Source organism: Vulpes lagopus, chromosome 11 (assembly GCF_018345385.1).
Source record: "Vulpes lagopus strain Blue_001 chromosome 11, ASM1834538v1, whole genome shotgun sequence".
Lineage (NCBI taxonomy): Eukaryota > Metazoa > Chordata > Mammalia > Carnivora > Canidae > Vulpes > Vulpes lagopus.
In genome coordinates, this window is record NC_054834.1 from 16,665,756 (window position 1) to 16,687,917 (window position 22,162).

General features: G+C 38.0%; 1 protein-coding gene across 1 annotated transcript in view; it reads left to right on the plus strand.

Moving 5' to 3' along the window:
* RELN (reelin) overlaps positions 1-22,162 on the plus strand; it is a 477,996-nt gene that overhangs the window by 452,813 nt on the left and 3,021 nt on the right. Inside the window, 7 exon segments of the mRNA XM_041722153.1 lie at positions 6,792-6,865; positions 7,669-7,830; positions 8,566-8,723; positions 11,536-11,755; positions 13,787-13,984; positions 14,635-14,733; positions 19,229-19,234. Coding sequence (XP_041578087.1) covers positions 6,792-6,865; positions 7,669-7,830; positions 8,566-8,723; positions 11,536-11,755; positions 13,787-13,984; positions 14,635-14,733; positions 19,229-19,234 — 917 coding nt within the window.

Here is a 22,162-nt window from a genome sequence, read left to right on the forward strand (position 1 = left end):
TCTAGGTACCCCTGTCTACTCTGCCTATTTCTCTTTCTTTCCCTCTTTCTCTCTCTCCCCATAGTTTCCGTACCTCTTTCTCTTACTCTACACTGATTTCATATATCAAGCCACTTTGCTTCTTTACCTATCCTTTTCCACCATGTCTTCCAATTTTCTTTTTTGCCTCTGACTTCCAAACACAAACATGTACAGTAGCCCAGTTGGAATTCCTCCAAATCCTCACATTTAAAAGAACTCTCAGATCTTTCACATGCATATTTTATTCATACAGGAGGGTAAAAGGGAAGCCATAGGAGATCATTAATAGTCAGATAATCAGGAGAAAGATAAAGCAATATCACTTGATGTCTTTCTCATGATAAAACACTTTTTTTTAAAAAAAGGGCATTACAGAAATAATATACTTTGTTATTAGATCATTTTAAAGACAAACGTTGGTTGTTTATTTTTAAATATTTATTTAAAGGTTTTAAAAAGATGTCCTGCAATGATGGTTAATAGTAAGAATCCTTTCTAGGAGAGATAAAAATGTATTCACAGCTAGTAGGGGAGAAAAATGGGGAGCTGTTGTCTAATGGGTATAGAGCTTCAGTTTTGCAAGATTTAAAAGTTCATATCTTTTCCAAAAAAGAGAGGTGTTAGGGGTATTTACTGTTTGCTCAGCTTTATGTTAAACCTTCCTTCAGAGACTACAGGGTGAGGCAATCTCCCCAAATGCTACCACTCCCTAGGACTGTCCTTAACTTAGTTGCATGAAGGATGCTTAAGATCATATCCGGTGTTACACCACCCCTAATTCCAAGTCACCTCCTTTAAGAGTGAAGATTTTTCCCTCTGGCAGGCCCACACTGGGCCACTATCAAAGTCATCATATTTGATTGAGTTGATTGGAGCCTCCTGTCTAGCTGCCTCTGTCAACCCAGAACTGAAGAGATGGACATTTTCTTCTCTAGCCAAGTCATTAAAAAAAAAAAAAAAGAACAAAGTTTTTCCCCAAAAATGTAATACTTAAAGTATCACCCAAACTGCATGTTGCAAGTCACCACAGACTTTCTGAACTTCACCCGTTTCTTACCTTTCCTTTCTGATCTGTACCGCTGAACCCTTGTCTTCGCCCTCTCCAGCTGGTGCCATGCTCTTGCCCCTTGGCTCCGGGTTCTCTGCCAGTTCTCCTCTTACCTCCCTGGAATCTTCTTCTGCCTCCTTTTTGGCTCTTCTTCTCCCTGCAACGCCCTAAATGTCAGCATTTTGCAGTACTTCTCTGCTCTCCTCTCTTAGATACTCTCACCATTGGGAATTCCATCCATCCTTTGGCTTCTGGTCTGTCTTTAAGACCAGCTCCCATATCTGCCTTTCCAATCTTGACTGGCTCACCAACAATTAATTCAATACATTTATCTTTCTGTGTACATTTGTCTGCCTTCATCGTACCGGCATCTCAACTCACCACGTCAAACGGTGAACTTCTTATCTTCCCTCTCCTTACCAGCTCCTCTTTCTGATGCTCCTGTTTCTATCGATGGCATACCTTTGACCTGTTCATCAGCTTTAACGGTTGAAGTAGTCTTCGATTTTTCACTTTTCACATCTAATCAGTGACTACAGCCTTTTGATTCTAATTTCCAGTGTGCCTCACACCCATCCCATCTTCTCTGTTTGCACTAATACCACCTGCAATCTGGCCCTCATTAAATCAGTAGTCCAGTTACTAGTCTTTCTTTCTGCTCCCACTTGTCTTCAACAATGCAGTCAGACTGATCTTTATAGAGCACAGCTCTGAGCACATCATTCCATTGCTCATAAACCTTTAATGGCTCCCTGTTGCCTATCAAATTAGAGTCAAAAGCCACAGACTACAGTTCATGGTCTACCAAACTCAACTAATCTCTCTCACCTCCTCTCCCAATAGTCTACACATTCTATACCTGGACCAAAACATACTACATGCTCTGCTGTAGACATGCCACAGTGCCTTCCCACGTATGTGTCTTTGCTCACACTATTTCTAACTAAGCGTGTTTCTCTTATCTCCACCTCTCAGACTCTTCCCATTCTCTAGAGGCAGCTCACATACACCCTACTTGATGAATTCTATTCTGTTCTTTTTTTAATTGGAGTATATTTAACATATAACTTTGTGCAGATTTTTGTTGTTGTTGTTTATTTATTCATAGAGACACAGAGAGAGAGAGAGAGAGAGAGAGAGGCAGAGACACAGGCAGAGGGAGAAGCACACCCTCCACAGGAAGCCTGATGTGGGACTCGATCCCAGGTCTCCAGGATCACACCCCAAGGCTGCAGGCGGCGCTAAACCACCGCGCCACCGGGGCTGCCCCTTTGTGCAGATTTAAATTGTACAGTGTGTTGATTTGGTACATATGTATTTTGTAATATGATTGCCATTATAGTGATAGCACCTCTATCATGTCACATAATTATCATTTCTTTCTTGGGATTGGAATATAACATCTTCCACTTCTGATGAATTATTTTCTAATCCATTTAATCAAATACAATCTCTCCCTCTTATAAAGCACCACAGCATTTTAGTTATATCTTTTAAATTTCCATTTCCATTATTGGAATATGCTTCTTATTCTCTCTCTGAAGCCAGGGTTGTTTTATTCATGAGTGTATGGCCTGAAACTTTTAGCAATAACCTTTCCCAGTATCAGCACTAAAATAGAACATGTTAATTAAGTAGATGATTAGGACTTAAATTTAAATCACCAAAGGTTTATAGTACTTATGCATTATTAATGACTCAAACATTTAACTGCATATAACATGGAAAGCTTTTATTCATATGGAAATGGAAAAACTCTGAGAATGAGTATTAAATAATTAAAAATTGCTATTTTTTAGTTATAAATAGAAATTCAATAGTAGCATCATGAATTTAGGATATCAATGAAAATGTTTTGAACCAATGATACTTTGAGTTTCTTTGTATTAATTTTCCAAATGTTACTTTCCTTTTGGCCAAATTATCTTCCCCAAATTCATGATTAATATGTTCTTATATTTATTAAGTAAACAGAAATAGTACTTTTTTTGTTTGTTTTACTACTTAGCCATGGGTATCATTCTGTTTGCAGCGAGCTCTGATTGGTATGAAACGTGTTTTGGTTTGGAGAAGCATCTGACTGTCTTACCAAAATGGTCAATTTGGCAGGTAGAAAAACTGGAGAACAATAGCTAAATTCAGAAATACTAAAATTAGATAGGTAGGTAGAGAGACATAAAATTTGGGCCTGGTCATTTCTGTAAAAAAAACTTTTGTTCTGGGATCCCTGGGTGGCGCAGCGGTTTAGCGCCTGCCTTTGGCTCAGGGCGTGATCCTGGAGGCCCAGGATCAAATCCCATGTCGGGCTCCCAGTGCATGGAGCTTGCTTCTCTCTCTGCCCCTCTCTCTCTGTGTGTGACTATCATAAATAGATAAAAAAAAACCCAAAGGAGCAACCACTAGGTTGGCCAAAAAAAAAAAAAAAAAAAAAAAGTTTAAAAAAAAAAAAAAAACTTTTGTTCTTTAAGAAAAAACTTCTCAAAGGTCAAAAGCTGGATTTTTTAACTTTTTTTGTTTTTATTATTGAAACATTATATTAGTTTCAGGTGTATGATGTAGCAATTCAACACTTACATACATCACTCGATGCCCACCATGATAAGAATAGTCACTATCTGTCACCTTAACAATGTTATTACAGTATTTTCACCTATTTCCTCCATTCTCCCCATCTTCCTCCCCCTCTGGCAATCAGCAGTTCATTCTCTGTATTTATCAGTCTATTTCTGTTTGTTCATTTGTTTTATTTTTTAGATACACAAGTAAGTAAAATCAAATGGTATTTATCTTCTTCTGACTATTTCACTTAGGATAATACCCCGTAGGTCCATCCATGTTGTCACAAATGGCAAAATCTTATTCTTTTTTATGCCTAAGTGATGTTCCATTGTATATATACCCCTTATCTTTATCCATTCATCTATTCATGGACACTTGGGCTACTTCCATATCTTGGCTGTCGTAAATAATGCTGCAATAAACATAGAGGTGCATATATCTTTTTGAGTTAGTGTTTTCCTTTTCTTTGATAAAGACTTAACAGTGGAATTACTAAATAATTTGGTATTTCTATTTTTAATTTTTTGAGGAACCTCCATACTGTTTTCCACAGTGGCTGCACCAATTTACATTCCCAACTGTGCACAAGAGTTCCCTTTTCTCCACATCCTTTCCAACACTTGTTATTTCTTATCTTCGTGATACTAGCCATTCTAACTTGTGTGAGGTAATACCTCACTGTGGTTTTGATTTGCATTTCCCTGGTGATTAGTAATATTGAACATCTTTTTATGTGTCTATTGGCCATCTGTATGTCTTCTTTGGAAACATGTCTGTTCAAGTTCTCTGCCCATTCTTTAATCAGAGTTTGGTTTTGTTTTTATTTTATTATATTTTTTTGGTTTTGATTGCATAAGTTCTTTATATATCTTGGGTATTAACCCCTTATAAGATACATCATTTCCAAATATTTTCTCTCATTCAGTAGGTTGCCTTTTTGCTTTGCTGATGGTTTCCTTCATTGTGCAAAAGCTTTTTATTTTGGTGTAGTCTCAATAATTTATTTTTGCCTTTTCCCTTGCCTGAGGAGACATATCCATAAATATGTTTTTAAGGTTGATGTCCAAGATATTACTTCCCATGTTTTGGGGTTTTTTTTTAAGAATTCAGTCTTACATATAGGTCTTTAATCCATTTTGAATTTATTTTTGTATATGGTATATGAAAGTAGTCCAGTTTCACTCTTTTGCATAGCTGTCCAATTTTCACATCATTTGTTGAAGACACTATCTTTTCCCCATTGTGTATTCTTGCCTCCTTTGTCATAGGTTAGTTGACCATATAAGTGTGGTCTTATTTCTTGGCTCTTTGACCTGTTCCACCAATTTATATGTTTATTTTTGTGCCAGTATCATACTGTATTGATTACTACGGCTTTGTAGTATATCTTGAAATCTGAAATTGTGATACCTCCAGCTTTGTGCTTTTTTTCTCAAGAATGCTTTGGATATTTGGGGTGTTTCATAGTTCCATACATATTTTGGGATTATTTGTTCTAGTTCTGTGAAAAGTGCTATTGGTATTTTGATTGGTATTGTATTGAATCTGTAGATTGTTTTGGGTAGTATGGACATTTTAACAATATTAATTCCTCTAATCCATGAACATGGTATCTTTCCATTTGTTTATGCTGTCTTCAGTTTCATGCATCAATGTCTTACAGTTTTCAGAGTATAGGTTTTTTACCTCCTCGATTAAATTTACTCCTAGATATTTTGGGGAGATGATTGTAAATGGGATTATTTTCTTCATTTCTGTTTCTGCTACTTTGTTATTAACATAGAGAAATGCAATATATTAATTTTGTATCCTATATCTTCACTGAATTCATTTATCAGAACTACTAGTTTTTTTGGTGGAGTCTTTAGAGTTTTCTTATATATAGTGTGTCATCTGCAAAGAGCTGCAGCTTTACTTTTTCTTTCCAATTTGGACACCTTTCATTTCCTTTTCTTGTCTGATTGTTGCAGCTATAACTTCCAATACTGTGTTAAGTAAAAGTGGTGAGAGAGGACATGCTTGTCTTGTTCCTGATTTTAGACAGAAAGCTCTCAGTTTTTCACCGAGTATGATGTTAGCTGTGGGTTTTTCATATATGGCCTTTAATATGTTGAGATAACATATTAAATCCACTTTGTTGAGAGTCTTTATCATGAACAGATGTTGAATTTTGTCAAATATTTTTCTGCATTTATTGTGATAATCATAGAGTTTTTATCATTTCTCTTGTTAATGTTATGTATCATTTGATTTGCAAATTTTGAACCATCCTTGCATTTCTGGAATAAATCCCACTTGATTATGGTGAATGATTTTTTTAGTGTATTGTTGAATTCCGTTTGCTAATATTTTGTTGAGGATTTCTGCAGCTATGTTCATTCTTGTTGGCTCAGTCAGTGGAACATGCAACTCTTGATCTCAGGGTTGTGAGTTCAAGCCCCATGGTGGTTGTAGAAATTACTTAAAAATAAAACCTTTTTTTTAAAAAAAAAAAGAGTATTGGGGATCCCTGGGTGGCTCGGTGGTTTGACGCCTGCCTTTGGCCCAAGGGGCGATCCTGGAATTCCAGGATCGAGTCTCGTGTCGGGCTCCTGGCATGGAGCCCGCTTCTCCCTCTGCCTGTATCTCTGCCTCTCTCTCTCTCTCTCTCTCTCTCTCTCTCTCTCTCTCTTTCTCTCTGTGTCTATCATGAATAAATAAATAACCTTTAAAAAAAAAAAAAAAGAGTATTGACTGGGGCACCTGGGTGGCTCAGTCAGTTAAGTGTCCAAATCTTGGTTTGGCTCAGGTTGTGGTCTCATGGGTTGTGGGATTAAGCCCCACATTGGGTTCCACGCTCAGCAGAGAGTCTTCTTGAATATTCTCTCCCTCTGCCCTTCCCCCTACTCACATGTGCTCTCTCTCTCTCTTTCTCTCTCTCTCGAATAAATAAATAAATCTTAGTACTTTTTAAAATTTCAATTCTCATCCTCACACAAAGTTGCAGGTTTTTAACAGAATTCAAAAAAATATATTGTTGGTGTTCTGTCAGGCTCCTCTGTAAAAGCTTCTCTGAATATTTGTTGATTACTTCTTAAAGTGATAATTTAGAGAGAGGGAATTTCTAATTAATGATAGGTATTTAATCTTCCCTACATATATTTGTTGTTTATGTTTGTTTTAGATTGTTGTGGGTTGCGAAGCCACTTCTTGTGGTGACCTTCATTCTGTAATGTTGGAGTACACTAAGGATGCAAGGTTTGTAAATAATTTTTTACATTCTTCCAAACTTGAATATAACTTCAAACAGTTGTCTATTTTCAAAGCAACTACAGAGGAGCCACCTTTTATATTAAAAGTACAGTTTATGTTTATTTCACATGTATTAACTTCATTTATATAAAATTTACATGTATGTCTTATTTTCAAATGTTTCCTTCAAATGAAGAAAAATTACTTTTCATACTAGGCTGGCTGCAAGCCAAAAAACTTTTTTCTTTTAAAATAAGAAACTATGTTAGTCTTCAAAGTAGAATTCTTTGTTATTCATGTTGCTCATTTTCAACCAACCTTAATGAGAATTTAAATCAATAAAAGATCTAAATATGCTTCAGTCAGAGACACATGTCCTAAAGCATACTAAAAGTCTGACACAGTGCCGTTGTTTATTGGGATATTGATAGCCTGTTTCCCACCACCACATTTGAAAATGGACTTTGGGGAGTTAAGTTTGGGTAAACAGAGAATTTTGTCAATCGACTCCAAGTATACTTCTGGTAACATATCAGCAAGAGGAAGCCACTAGAATGCAGCACCATGCATGCTACTATTTTATTCTGTTATCTGTAAATATATTCTTATGCTTATAAAGAGTTAGAGTATATCTTGTGTGAAATTATTTTCAATTTTTATTTTCATTGTCTGTATAAATATATATAGGAAATAGAAAAATTACATAAAAATACATCAGTGTAACTCACCCCCAAAGTGTTATGTTGACATTAGTCAGGTCATCTATTTCTCCTAAGAGTTGTCTAACACGGCCTCTGTGGTTTCTGCAGGTCTGATTCCTGGCAGCTCGTTCAGACCCAGTGCCTTCCTTCCTCTTCAAACAGCATTGGCTGCTCCCCCTTCCAGTTCCATGAAGCCACCATCTACAATGCTGTCAACAGCTCAAGCTGGAAGAGAATCACCATTCAGCTGCCTGACCATGTCTCCTCCAGGTAAATTGCATACTAAGGTAAACTTTGTGGAATTATCTGGCAGTCTCTACAGAGTTCATGCAGTGAGCTGAAACAAGACCAGAGAATTCATTACAGCTGTAGTACCCACCCTCCTTTTACCAACCCATGCCCCAAATGCCAATTGCATGTCCCAAGAAAAAAAAGTAAGTGATATAGGATCTTTTGTGGAAATGCTGCACATCTCAAATTTGCCTTTGATGAAATACCACAGCACATGCCAAACTCAAATCACAGGCCCCAAATCCCAGACATTCAAAGACCTGGAGTTGGCACCCTATCTGCTCCAGTGCTCTGTGATTCCCAAAAGCTGTATGCTCATCCCCTATACAGATAACCTCCGGAGTGTGCAGGGTTGGTTGGGCTACACAGAGCCACCGGATAAACATAGTAGAGTACAATCCTCCTAGAGCAGCATTCACTTTACTCAAAGATTCAGAAAATGATATACCTCTATAAGAAACATGGACACAAATTTATTATGGAATAGAATAGGAAATTCAATATAACTCGGGGAAGATAGAAGCTTCCAGAGTGGCACTTTAGGATATATTCCCAGAGTCTGAGTGGTACAAGTTCATTCATCTCTACTTAGGCACTTTAAGGAGAAGCCTGGGGAAGTCCTTTTTTCAGAAACAGTCCCCATTCTGAGGGCTGGACACAGCCATGGGAAATAACAGCCTATTGAATCCTTTCTGCTCTCTCTGGGACTTTCAGTGCAACACAGTTCCGCTGGATCCAGAAGGGAGAAGAAACTGAGAAGCAGAGCTGGGCGATTGACCATGTGTACATCGGAGAGGCTTGCCCCAAGCTCTGCAGTGGGCACGGATACTGCACCACTGGCGCTGTCTGCATCTGTGATGAGAGTTTCCAAGGTCTGAAGCCCAGACTGTCATTTTTAATATAGAAGACCACAAGGTTCTCCTCATTTCAACATGTATAGAAAGGCCACTAGGAAAGAAAGAAAAACTCCAGGCCTAAGGGATTTGAGATGGATGACACGCTCTGATTACACAGTTATTTATCTCTAGAATGAAGCAGCAAGGGGCGGGTGTTGGAGGGGAATGGGTGACGGGCACTGAGGCGGACACTTGACGGGATGAGCACTGGGTGTTTTTCTGTATGTTGGTAAATTGAACACCAATAAAAATTAATTTAAAAAAAATAAAATAAAATAAATAAAGTTCCTGGAATCAGAAAAAAAAAAAAGAATGAAGCAGCAAGGATAATTTTCTGCCATGTTCCTCTTTTTTTTTTTAGATTTTATTTATTTATTCATGAGAGACACACAGAGAGAGAAAGAGAGAGGCACAGGCAGAGGGAGAAGCAGGCTCCATGCAGGGAGCCCGATGCGGGACTCGATCCTGGGTCTCCAGGGTCAGGCCCTGGGCTGAAGGTGGCACTAAACCACTGAGCCACCCAGGCTGCCCCTCTGCCATGTTCCTTGAAGTATTTTTTAAAAAGCAGCATTCTAGGGCACCTGGGTGGCTCAGTCAGTTAGACAGCTGACTCTTGATTTTGGCTCAGGTCATGATTTCAGGATCATGAAAACAAGCCCCACATCAGGCTCCACATGCAGCTTAAGATTCTCTCTCTCCCTCTTTCTGCCCTCCCCCTGCTCATGCACTTTCTCTATCAATCAATAAAATCTTTTTTAAAATAAAATAAAATGCAGAATTCTATATCACTTCACATTCCCCATCCTCCACATAACTCCCTGCCCCAATCCCCCACACTTCATTTTCATTTCTGGGCCTCTCTCCTTCCGGCCTAGCTGTCCATCCCTGGATACTCTGCCAATATTCCTTCTTTCTCGGTCTCTCCAATAGCAGTGCCACTGACCTACCTCCCAAGACATAGCTGACGATTCAAGATATTGTTTTCCAGGTCATTTTGTCACACACACACACACACACACACACACACACCCATGACTCAAAAAAAAAAAAATATATATATATATATTACTGCTTATGCTTGTAGAAGCTGAGTATATGATTTGGGCCGGAGTATCTTTTCAACTCCTGACATCATAGGAGATTGCTCCATTGGCCTGATAGAAGGCCTGCAGCCTGTTTTTTGACACAATGTTTCTAAGGGGTTTCTGTTGTAACACAGTCCACATAATTACCATTATATCCCCAGAGCCTAACACTTGGCACGTTGCAGTGCTCAGTAAATCTTTTTTGAATGAATTCTTACATTGCCTCATACTTTACTATTTTCACAGTGTCCACAATTTATTCAGCACAGTCATTCAGTACTTATGATGTCCCCATAAGTTAGCTATGGTTAATATAATTATTCCCACTTTACAGGTAAAGAAACTGAGACTCAGGGAACTTAAGTGACTTGCCTAAGATGACACAGCTAGTCAATATCAGAAAGAAGACCTTACTCGGTTGTTCTTTGCAGTCAACTTTGCTGTCTCTCAGCAAAGAGATTTATCCAAAGAGGAGCAGAATTCTACAACTTCCCCCAGGGAGAAGTTTTTACAACGTAAAAATCGACAGATTTGACTTTTGGAGTAGAATATATTTAGATTTCTCAGTTGACACTATTTCCTGGCCTCCAAATGAGATTTTTTTTTTTAATTTTTATTTATTTATGATAGTCACAGAGAGAGAGAGAGGGGCAGAGACATAGGCAGAGGGAGAAGCAGGCTCCATGCACCGGGAGCCTGATGTGGGATTCGATCCCGGGTCTCCAGGATCGCGCCCTGGGCCAAAGGCAGGCGCCGAACCGCTGCGCCACCCAGGGATCCCCTGGCCTCCAAATGAAATGAGTGCAATTAATATAGACGGCTGAACATCTCTCCTGCCAGAAATTACTTAACCATCATCCCTTCCTCTGATCTCATTACCTCTAAGACCAGCTGGATCTGTCCATGTGTTAGCTGGAGCATTTGAATTTTAGGCAAATGAACACATTAAACGTTTCACGAGGTGTCCCAGGTGTCTGGAATCTGCCCTCTCCCCTAATACAACAGAACTATAACTCTTTGATCTAGAACTATTATAGATGTTTAGAGAAGTTGTGCTGTTCAAATCAAGGGCAAATGCAAACACATACACATTTGCTGATGCTCCGTCTAAAATGCCAGTATTTCATCTCAGTGGTCTCATCCTGCCAGCCTGTTCACTGTTCATTTATTTATCTCCCCTTGTTATTGCATATCTTATATGCGCTAAGTGTTGTGTTAGGTGCTGTAGAATCCAACAATGAATAAAATGCAGACTCTGCTGTCAAGAATCAAGTATACAGCTGGGAGAAGAACAAGAACATGATTTACCCTATATTCTGATATAGATGATGCTAGAGAGAAAGAAATTCTGTGGGCCTCCCATGCCAGGGTGAGAGCTCTCCATGAAGTCCCATCATTGCTAAACATGCAGGCCTAGCCAGATGCTGTGGTATTTAAGCAATAGATTTATGTGAGCCCTAAGCACATTAGCACCTACATACATGGTACACATTGATTCAAAGATTATGGGATTTTTTTTTCAAGAACGTAAGCCAATAATTTCTAAAATACCAGAGAAACATTTATTTCTGGGAGTCTGCATCTGCTTAGTACGTTGTCATTGTTATAGTAACAAGGATAGATTAAACCTAAAATCAAATACTTGCATCTTTAATGATTCTGCTTCTCCTAGCTAACTTTTGCAATTATTCCCTTCCCTCTAGGTGATGATTGCTCTGTTTTCAGTCATGATCTTCCCAGTTATATTAAAGATAATTTTGAGTCAGCAAGAGTCACAGAAGCAAACTGGGAGACCATTCAAGGCGGGGTAATAGGAAGTGGCTGTGGGCAGCTGGCACCCTATGCCCATGGAGACTCCCTCTATTTTAATGGCTGTCAGATAAGGCAGGCGGCCACCAAGCCTCTGGATCTCACTCGAGCAAGGTAACAAAACTCCTGTGTTGTAGTTCAGACCTGGCATTAGTCATGAGACTGGTCACTTTCTGCGGTCTGTTAAATATAACCATGAGCTTCATGGCCTGTGTGTCATGAAACAGGGGAGACCTAAATGCTGCTTGAATTTGGTATGAAAAAACATTGTTTGTTTTCATGACTCAGAATTATATTGTGCCTAAATTTATTGTAGAATTACCTTGTTTTTCTCCATGTACGCTGGCTGAGTGGTGGTGATATAGGCATAAACCAAGAGAAATGGCCAAATAGAAAAAATCAGCAGCAGATCAAATCAACATGATGTATACCTTAAACCTACACAATGTTTTGTGTCAATTGTGTCTCAATAAAGTTGAAAAAAATTAAAAAATTTAAATTGGCTGTAGATAAATATAGATAATTTAATGTTGACTCTTTGCAAGTGTGTAAATATAAATGTACACATGAAGTAGGTTTGTAGTCAGGCAAACATATACCTATATTTAGCATATGTAGTCACAGTAAACAGAATGGAAGATCAATAGATGGATGGATGGATAAGAACTTTTAAAATTCACATGCTCTAGGAGCTGCTTATTAATGCAGAATAGAGTGGACAGAAACTGTGCAAATAGACCAGGGAAGTAAGAGAGAAAAAGGGACCCCAGGAAGAGTCCTTCTGCACCTGCTCTTCACAGCTCTCCCATCTCATCCAGTGCAAACATGACTTTTTTGCCTGTGTAACTAAAAAAAAAATATATATATATATATATATATATATATATATATATATATATATATTCCAAGACTTTATGAAGGTTGCAAAGTCCTGGACTAAAGTATTCACTGATGAGTGCCAATGTTCAGTAGCTTCAAGTATACTTGACAATTAGATGCTTGGTTAACATAAATGTAGACATTTACTTAAGGCATTTGACTTTGGAAACTATTAGTGATGTATTTTCAGAGGCAGAAAGGCACGTTTACAGCCTTTTCATATAATAAACAATGAAAATACAATTAAGTCCTATATGGTAACTATGGAGGTGCCAAAAGCTGTGCTCACCTGTCCTGTTTTTTCCTACCAAAAGGATGGACTTAATCTGGGAACAGCCTGATGTTTTCCTTAACCCCATAGACAGCTACAACCAGCTGTCAATTAACAATTGCTCACCATGTTGTGCAAGCAAGTTTGTTTTAAGTTAATTTAGGCATTTACAAGTTCTAAGTCTACTGCTTTATTTCACCAGCTTCCATAAATGGGACTGCTCTATTAAGCACTAGGACTCCCATTAGGATAGATTTCATATGTTTAAAAACTGTATCATCTAAGGGCAAGGATGCCTGTGAAGAGCAAGAAGACACTTCAAACAGAATAGCAGACATGGTCCAGAGCCTGCATATCCAACTCAATTTTCCCTCTGCTCTGATCTCCAAACATCCTCTCCTAAAATAGCCATGATGATTTATCCTTGCGCACATGCTGTTCAGCTTGGAGCTATTTGTTTAAAAAAAAAAGTATGTAATATAAATACTGTGGTTTTATAGTTTGTCCTATGTCCTCATGCCTGTTTGGCCCATGTTACCTTCCAGAGAACAGAAGGTATATTATGTGAAACTCTAACAAGACAAGAACACGTGTCCTTGAAAGTCAAAATTGTTTTCTTTGTGTAGAAACTCAGTCTTCGGAGATTATTTCTCATATGTATGAGGTGAAGGTTAATATAAACATATTTTTTAAGGATTTTATTTATTTATAAATGAGAGAGGCAGAGCCACGGCTCCCTGCAGGGAGCCTGATGCAGGACTCGATCTCAGAACCCCAGGATCTCGACCTGAGCTAAATTTGGGCAGAGGCTCAACCAGTGAGCTACCCAGGCATCCCAAATACATTTTTTTGTTAACATGATTTGGTTATAAGACTTCTGTTTCTACTCTCTGACATCAAAAATTATGGACCTTAGGATCAGGAAAGGTAAGGAAAAAACTTAGAAGGTACAATCTTTTAATAACTACCTAACGCTCATTTCCCTGTATTTTCAGCAAAATCATGTTTGTTTTGCAAATTGGAAGCACGTCGCAAACAGACAGTTGCAACAGTGACGTGAGTGGCCCGCACGCCGTAGACAAGGCGGTGCTGCTGCAGTACAGCGTCAACAACGGGATCACCTGGCACGTCATCGCGCAGCACCAGCCCAAGGACTTCACGCAGGCTCAGAGGGTGTCTTACAACGTCCCCCTGTAAGTGGCCTGAACGGAAAGGCAGGGTGTCACCCGTGCACCCTTAGAATCACAGAGATGGAGCTGGAAGTGTGAGGTTACTGGAGCAACAATGCAAAAGTAGGGGCGGGCAGGAGCACGACTAAGCCAGCTCTCCCAAGTTGTGTGGCAGTGTTCTGTTGGGCCAGGAGTGGGTGCAGGAGGGAACAGACTGGAACAACTCCATGCAGGAGCACTTTGGGCATCTCTCCCTTTCTCTAACCGATATGTCTAGTCCTTAAGAAAAGAACATGTCTAATTTTCTAGATGCACTCATTTGAAAGTCTTCCAAGGATAGGCAACTATGTCACTTGTGTTTAGCATCCTACTCCCAGCTTCTAGCACAGCGCCTGTCACACGGAGGGCATGGTGTGTATGTTGACCGAATGCTGTGCTCTCCAGATCCTGCTAGAGCGAGGGAAAGCAGGGAGGGAGATGGAAAGGTATGACAAGTCCTTGAGTAGCCAATAAAATGTAATGCTCCTTAGAGAGCACTGTCGCCTAGGCAAATCTGAATTCCATACCTTAAGTTTTGCTGATTGGAATTGTCCTATGCTCTTTGAAGTCTGGAAATCGCATGCCAGAAAGTTTTGTTTTCTAGCACATAACCTCTTTGTCCTTCTGTGACCCAGGGAGGCACGGATGAAAGGAGTTTTATTGCGCTGGTGGCAACCACGCCACAATGGAACAGGTCATGATCAGTGGGCTTTGGACCATGTGGAGGTCGTCCTGTGAGTATCTGATACATAGTAGCATCCCCTGTCCATTTCAGGAAGGTTTGAAATTCTTTTGATATGGCATGCTCCTTAATTCAGTAACAACTGTTCTTGATGAGAAGCTCCCATGAGACTTTGCCCTATGCTCTTTGGCAGCTGCAATCTGTAGCTCAAGCCAACCTGAGATAGCAAAGTCCCAAAAGCCATTTAATATGCCTTAGAAAACTTCAATAAGCAAAAGATTTACCTGTGGATTTGACCATGTTAGTTAAATTGGATGAAACGGAAGTCTCAAGGTAAATGGGAAACTGTCTTTGCCACATCCAGGTTGCCTTATAAAATGGCATGACGTCCTTAAAAGAGAACGGATCCCTACTGGCCGGGGTACAGAGTATTTCTAGCTTTAGTACGCCCTGTTACAAACACCTGTCTGAGCCCCAGGTGCCTGAGGCATTCTTTGGTTTAATGACTCGATTGCAACTAGAGCATGGAGTTTGTGGTTTCAGATTCCCCCCAACCAGTCCCAGCACCTAGCAGGCTGAGGGTGTTCCCCCATGGTTTCTCCCATGTAATAAAGTTGGCACCACTCTCACCTCGCCGGGTTGACTGTTCCGCAGAAAGATGACTTGCTTTTTCTCTAACGATCTAGTCCCTGTAGAACTGGAATGCTTATGTCTCGACGGGTTCGGACTGATGGCTCCAAGTGGTTGGCAAGGAGAGGCGAATCTTCTCGGTAGATAGGTTCAAACGTTCATTCTGTTTACCAAATCAAAAATGAAATCAGCCCTTTGGCTGATTTCAGGCATTTTGAAAGCAAACTTAAATGATTAATTGGTAGGAAAACTACCAGATTTGTTTTCTTTCAATCATAGCCATGAGCTGAATTTTTCAGTCTTGAGTTAGCCCTCGTCTTAGTTTTCACTGAGGCACCTGCTTGCATGGCATCCATATCAACCTCCAAATCCAAGAGCAACCTGGTCCCTACACAAGCCCCCACTGTGCGCTCTGCTGCTTTGGACAACTTGCTGGGCTCTGCCCCCACAAGACGAAGTCGAGGTTTAAAATAACAGTCCAAACTATTTGGATCTATATATGAGGCTGATGGTTGTTTACTTAGATATTCATTTCCTTAGAATACACTATTCCAGGTGAATAGAATCACCTGGGCTCTAAAACGAATACATATATGTATATACATAGTAAGGCCAGAGAGAGATGTCGAAATAGACCAAAAACCACCCCTAGAGCCTTTCTGCCCTAAATACTTACCCTTCAGAGCAGCGCTTCCCAGTCTGATTGAACATCAGAATCACTTAGAAGGTTTTGGAAGGAGCATCCCTACAGATGATTTTATTTAAATTGATCTGCAGTGGGACCTGAGTGTCAGTCTTTTTTAAAGGCACCTCAGGTGATTCTAATAAACTGGTTGAGACTCAGATTTAGAGTCGATAAACACTTTTTATCTTTCAAGTGTCTTGCCGAGTCAGTTTACATTAATGGGGCTTCCTGTGCCTGACAAAGCATTACCAACTCCTATGGAAACTTCAAAGCTTGACAGTCCTCAAAAGAAGGCAGCTAATACTGCCCTGGGGTAGACATGATAATTCTTATGTATCATGTGTGCGAGTAGGTATTTCTTCTCCTGCCACCCAGCCAAGCAATTTCAGTTAACAATTTTGGATTTCAGAGGCACATCATCACCATAATACTCTGCTCTTTGTTCCCTGTTGACTTGCTGCCTCAGAGACTCTCAGAGCATCAGCAGGAAGCCTTACCATGTAGCTCCCAAGGGACTTTCTGGAATACCTGATGTTGGTATTAATTTTTATAAGCAGCCACCAACATCATGATTTTACTATAAGAATTAAGTTCAGATTATCTGAAGTCTATCATATCAATCATACCTATTGTTTCTGGTGTTTTTCTGGAGAAACAATCTGTATTTTTAAAGACTTCACTTTTATTCCATCTCCAGAATTTTAGTACTTTGAAGAATTTATCACTTACCGGGCACCTGTCTGCTCTTAGTCTGCATTATACTCTCAGACTTTCAGGGCACTAAAACATTTTGAGTGAGAAAAGAGCTTCGCCACACGTGAATAATTTCAGTGAATAATTTAAAAATTTTAGCTTCACACTTATCACCATATAATTTTATTTTTATATATTACACAGATAATTTTTAAAGCAAATGCTAAAAAAATAAATAAAGCAAATGCTATCTAATGACATTAAAATTTTGTTCAAATTAAAGGAGTTATTTGGTTTTCTTTCCTTTTTCTTTTTTTTTTTTTTTGAGAAAAATACCAACACAGAGAAATTATATTTTCAGAACTATCTTTTTGATATTTTACTCTTGTCTTAGGATTTAACATTTCTATACCGCTGTACCCTTTTAAAGTACTTCTTTTCAGAAGAGTCAAAAGTTTTAAGGCACTCACTGATTAATATGCCCTTGATAGCTCTACAGAATAATTACTTTAGGTTATTCATTTGATAAGCTTAAAATGAAAAAGTTCCAGAGAATTCAGAAAAATAAAACAATTTTCCAGAGGGCCTTTCAACCAAATGAGGCACAAAGAAACTAGCCAGTTAATTTCATGATTCACAAATATTACTAATTATAATTTTGCTAGAGCGGATATATATTTAGAAATAGAGATAGAATACTCCCATATATCCCTAATAATTTAAACTATGCTCGAATTCACTATACTTTTATATGATAGCATTTAGCTAGGTAAACTAGTCTGGCTAACTTCTCACGTGTGGATGGGAGAGAAGACTGGGGTGCAAATCTAAAGAGATTCAAGCCCTACCTAACTGATTACTGCAAAGAGGGCTGCTAATATGTTTTTGCAACTAATGGTTGGAAAACCATTACATTTTTTAAAATGTATTTTCTTTTCTAGTGCAGACTGGCCTTAATCTAGCTTTATTACCATAGTTTTGCTTCTGTGCATGTGCACTAAGGACACATGCTAAAAATCCCTAGAAAGAAAAAGTGTGGTCACGCATGGTATCTTGAGTTTAACCTCACTACTGCCCATATTAACTAAGAAGAGAAATGAGTTTGATGAGAACAAATTCAGCACTTTTGAAAATATTTCAGGGTTTAGGACTGCATCCTAAATTGACAACATACATAATAAATGTGTAATTTAATGGTTTAATTCTCAAATAATCCCCATGTGGAAGGATTTGCGTTTCATAAATATGGATGTACAGAATGACAGACCCCACACCATAAAGATAAAAAGCACCATTTAGCATTGAACAAGCAAAGTTGCTTACACTTTATGCTTGTTTGAAAGTGAAATCTTTTCATTCTGGTGATGTTTTTCAATAAAACCTGCCCATGAAAAGCACTTCATGATGATTGGCTCCTGCTATTCTGGCATAAAATAGATGGACTGAATTGACAGATGACGTTTATCCAGCCTCACTAGCTTACCAAAAGGCCTTATTCTATAAAGTCTGAGTGATGTAGCATAACACGGTCACTGACAGTCATGTCAGAAACCTAACTTTCTGAATTCACTTACTAGTATAGAACATTTTTCAGTAAATGTTTATGAACACACTTGGGCAGACCCCTCACAAGATCCATGCTGGTGGGGTTCTTCTTAGGATAAAAGAAAATTATTGGTCTTAATCTTTTTTGGTGGGCACTCACCCTTCTATCCTAAGAATCTCCCTCACCCAACTCTGCATTTCATTCACACATCACATTTTTTTGTGTACGTGTCTAAGTCACAACCTGTCATGTGTATAATGAAGTGGGCCAATTTTTGCATGTGTACCTTGAAAGCAAATTGCTCAGTAAAGAGCCTTTGTGAATTGATTTACTTAAAAGTGAATTATTACCACATTTAATGAGAGAATGAAAACCAATATGTTGCCAACTATGGTCTTAAATGCATTTATCAGATTTTAATAATATGAGTACCATCATGACCATCCCCTCATGCTATTCATTATCAAAATACTGTCATTTTTGGCACAAATGATTTATGGAAATGAGCATAGTACATTTGTTGCAAAGCATATTTATCCTTTATTAATTTGACTGTATTACCTGATGTAGAGGACTTCTGTATTTTTTAAAGCCCATTCTTTAATATACTCAGAAATAAGTATTTTCTAAAACATAAACAATTTAAAAAACAGATAGTAAAATTAATGTTAGTTATTAATGACTATTTTCATATTTATACTTTACATGCAACATTTATGCCAAATGTAGTACTAAGCTACATGTACCTTGACATATGGTTATGAGCAAATATTGCATGTTGCATTACATTAAAAAGTTAAATATATGTATATATTAGGTATAGAAGAATAAGAAATAACATCTTTAATTTTTATTTTCAAAAGAGATGAAAAATCCTATATTGCATCTAAACCTGATCAGACTTTTATGACTAATCACAGTGCTGCATGCATTGAAAGGCATTTTTTAACTTGTGTTATATTTCATTATTTGCTGTCATTGGTTTTCCACTAGAGTAAGGTAAGTCCTCTTACTAATTCTGGGTAACTGTTGACTAATAGTCTCATCAGTGTTACCTACGTTAACAGAAATGTTGTCAAAGACATTTGCAATTGAAAAAGAAATCTGTAAAAACAAAGTTATGTATGATAATGAGATATACCAGGACATTTGAAACCTATGTCATGTAAACTCAGAGTTCAGCAACACTGTGGTGATTCTCTAATGTATATGCAATATTGGGTACAACAACATAGAGAGAATGCTAATCAGCATTGCTTCATTAGGTAGCAAATTTGGCTCTGTGCCTGGGACTGTATTAGGTGCTTTTGAAGTGTTCATAGTTCAAAAGCTTGTTTGTAAGGGGAAGTTAAAACTAGAAATGTGTGCAAAAGACCTAGGGGCTCTGACTAAATGGAATATCTTTCAAAAGATCTCTTGTGCTGGAGATGCGTGAGGGTAACTTGCCTTTTTTATTCTATTCTAAGTTAATAAGTGAATTGGCAGAGCTTGGTGCACTTATTCATAATATTTGTGAGTTCTAGATTGTATCCTTACGTAAGATTTGCCTTCTTTAATATAAAGTTGCATTTGTCCTCTAATGGAGATACTTTAAGACTTAGGAAAGAAGTTAAAATTATTATCATTTATTAATCACTTGCATATTATGCTGGAAGTTTTCATTTAATCCACAAAACCCCCTGAGGTACACGTTACCAAATATTATTCTCCTTCCCACTTAGCAGAGAAAATAAATATCAAATCTTCAATATTTGTGAAATATATGAGCCTACACTTATTTCTGTGTAGCCTTCCTGAAAATGCATGGTCTTAAAAGTAAAATATCTAGCATCCTCTATGCAGAGGAGTTTCATTGATTAGTTGAACAGCAGCTTCTCATCGTATACTCACCAATATTTCTCTGGAAGATGCATCAGTCTGCTGAATTCTTATTTCTTCTTATGAGGTGTTATTTATTGTATCATATGTTTTGGTAATATATAAATTATGGATCAGTAAAAATACCTACATTTCTATGAGCTCAAATTACTTCTACCAAGTCTCTATCTTCCGTTAGAAGAATTTCCATTAGAATCCATTAAAAAATCAATTGAATTTTTTCTGTAATAATTAATGAGCTAAGACAGTGGCTCCAGTGAGGAGTGACAATTCAAAAAAGCACAGTCGGTCTTGAAAATTCTTGCAATATCCGCATTTCCTATACAGATACAGAGAAATATCTTATATCTCCATATCATCTAAATCCCTAAACTCACTCAGCGTTAGTGGACATTTAAGTCAGCATTTCCAAGAACACTGATGTTCATTCTGCCTTCTTTTAATGACTTACAAGAGGAGAATTTTAAAATGGACCAAGTTCTGTGCACAGCCAGAGCAAATGGATAGGTCAGATAGTGTAGTTGATATGTCCTGGGATGAGCATTACCTACCTTCATTGGACTTGTAATTTTAAAAAATTACTTTCCCTGTAATTACAGTGGAGAAACACATCTTAATTCCATCTATTATTATTTTGGTTATAAGTTCATCTATAGCTATATATATACATGTATCAGAAACAAGAACAGACTCCAAAAAATAAGTAAACATGAGATCTTTCAACTTAAGATTGCCCAATCCTGTAAGTTAGACATTTTAGAAGCCACAAATAACTGTTCAATGACCACATCAGTTTATTAAATTGTCCAAGAGGCAGACACCATTTTAGTATCGCTTCCCATACTGCTTGATTTTAAAAAGCTTATGAACTGGAAAAACCTGCTTTGTTAGATTCTGACCTAACAGGCTCCAGAAATATTTATATTTTACATATGAAATTACTAGTTAGTTTCAAGGATGCTTTGAAAAGGTGGCCATTTTTAATGTGACTAGATAAACATCTATAGCAAACATGATTTTTGGATCAACATTCTCAGGGATCCAAAGATATGCTGCTGATTTATAAATGTATTCAAAATTAAAGGGTATCCAATGAATCAAAATGCCTTCTAAATGACATGTAAGCTTCCATGCTGGACTGACTGTCATGGTATTAAAGATCTGCAATCTGTTAATATTTATTTTCTTATATATAAAGATGGAGAATAATGAGTAAATAGTTCTATAGAGAAGTTGCTTTAAAGCCATTAAACATGCACATCAATTTTTGTTAAAAATTGAATGTTCCTTTGTTCTCATATATTGAGATCACTTTTGTGTCAATCTAGGTTGCACTGGGATAACTAAATATCTTGGGTGTTCTGAGGTGGTTTTTTTTCCTGTCAAATATTTTAACTATTTTCAATTCTCTTTGAGTACCTTATATCTTTAAAGATGTTTTCAACAGAATAATTTTCGTTGCTTTAACCTTGCAATTATTCTTTATAGTTAAAGAGTAATGATTTACAACAGGAATCCAATCAGTAAGTCACCAAAAGGTCAACAAACTTGCCTTGACCACCCACGGGTGAGGCAGGAGGCTCAGTGCTGTGGTAGGGGGGTGGGGGGATGGGGAAAGGCCACTCCACCAACAGAACGCAATTCATCTCCATTCAAAGCAGAAAATGAGCACAATGAGGATTCAAAGTACCCGGGAAATCGCTTCAGCGAGCAATAAATAAAATGTGATACTTGGGGGGAAAAGGTAGACATTGAAGAAATGATATTGGTCAAGTGAGATAGGTGGAAGAGGTTCAGGGTGAGTTTGAATAGAGCGGTCTACATGGGAATGTAGTGGAAGAAAGTCCTTGACAGAATAAGATTAAATGCAGAGAGGACTCAAAGTGTATGGCTAAATTGGCTTAGATGTGGCTTCATGGACAAGAGGATTGATTGTATTAAAAGGTAAAGCCAGCATTTGAGGGAAAGTTTACTGGGACTGGAGTGCCAGACACACTATATGTATGTGGGAAGATAGACACACATGTACATGCCATGTATGGGATCTCA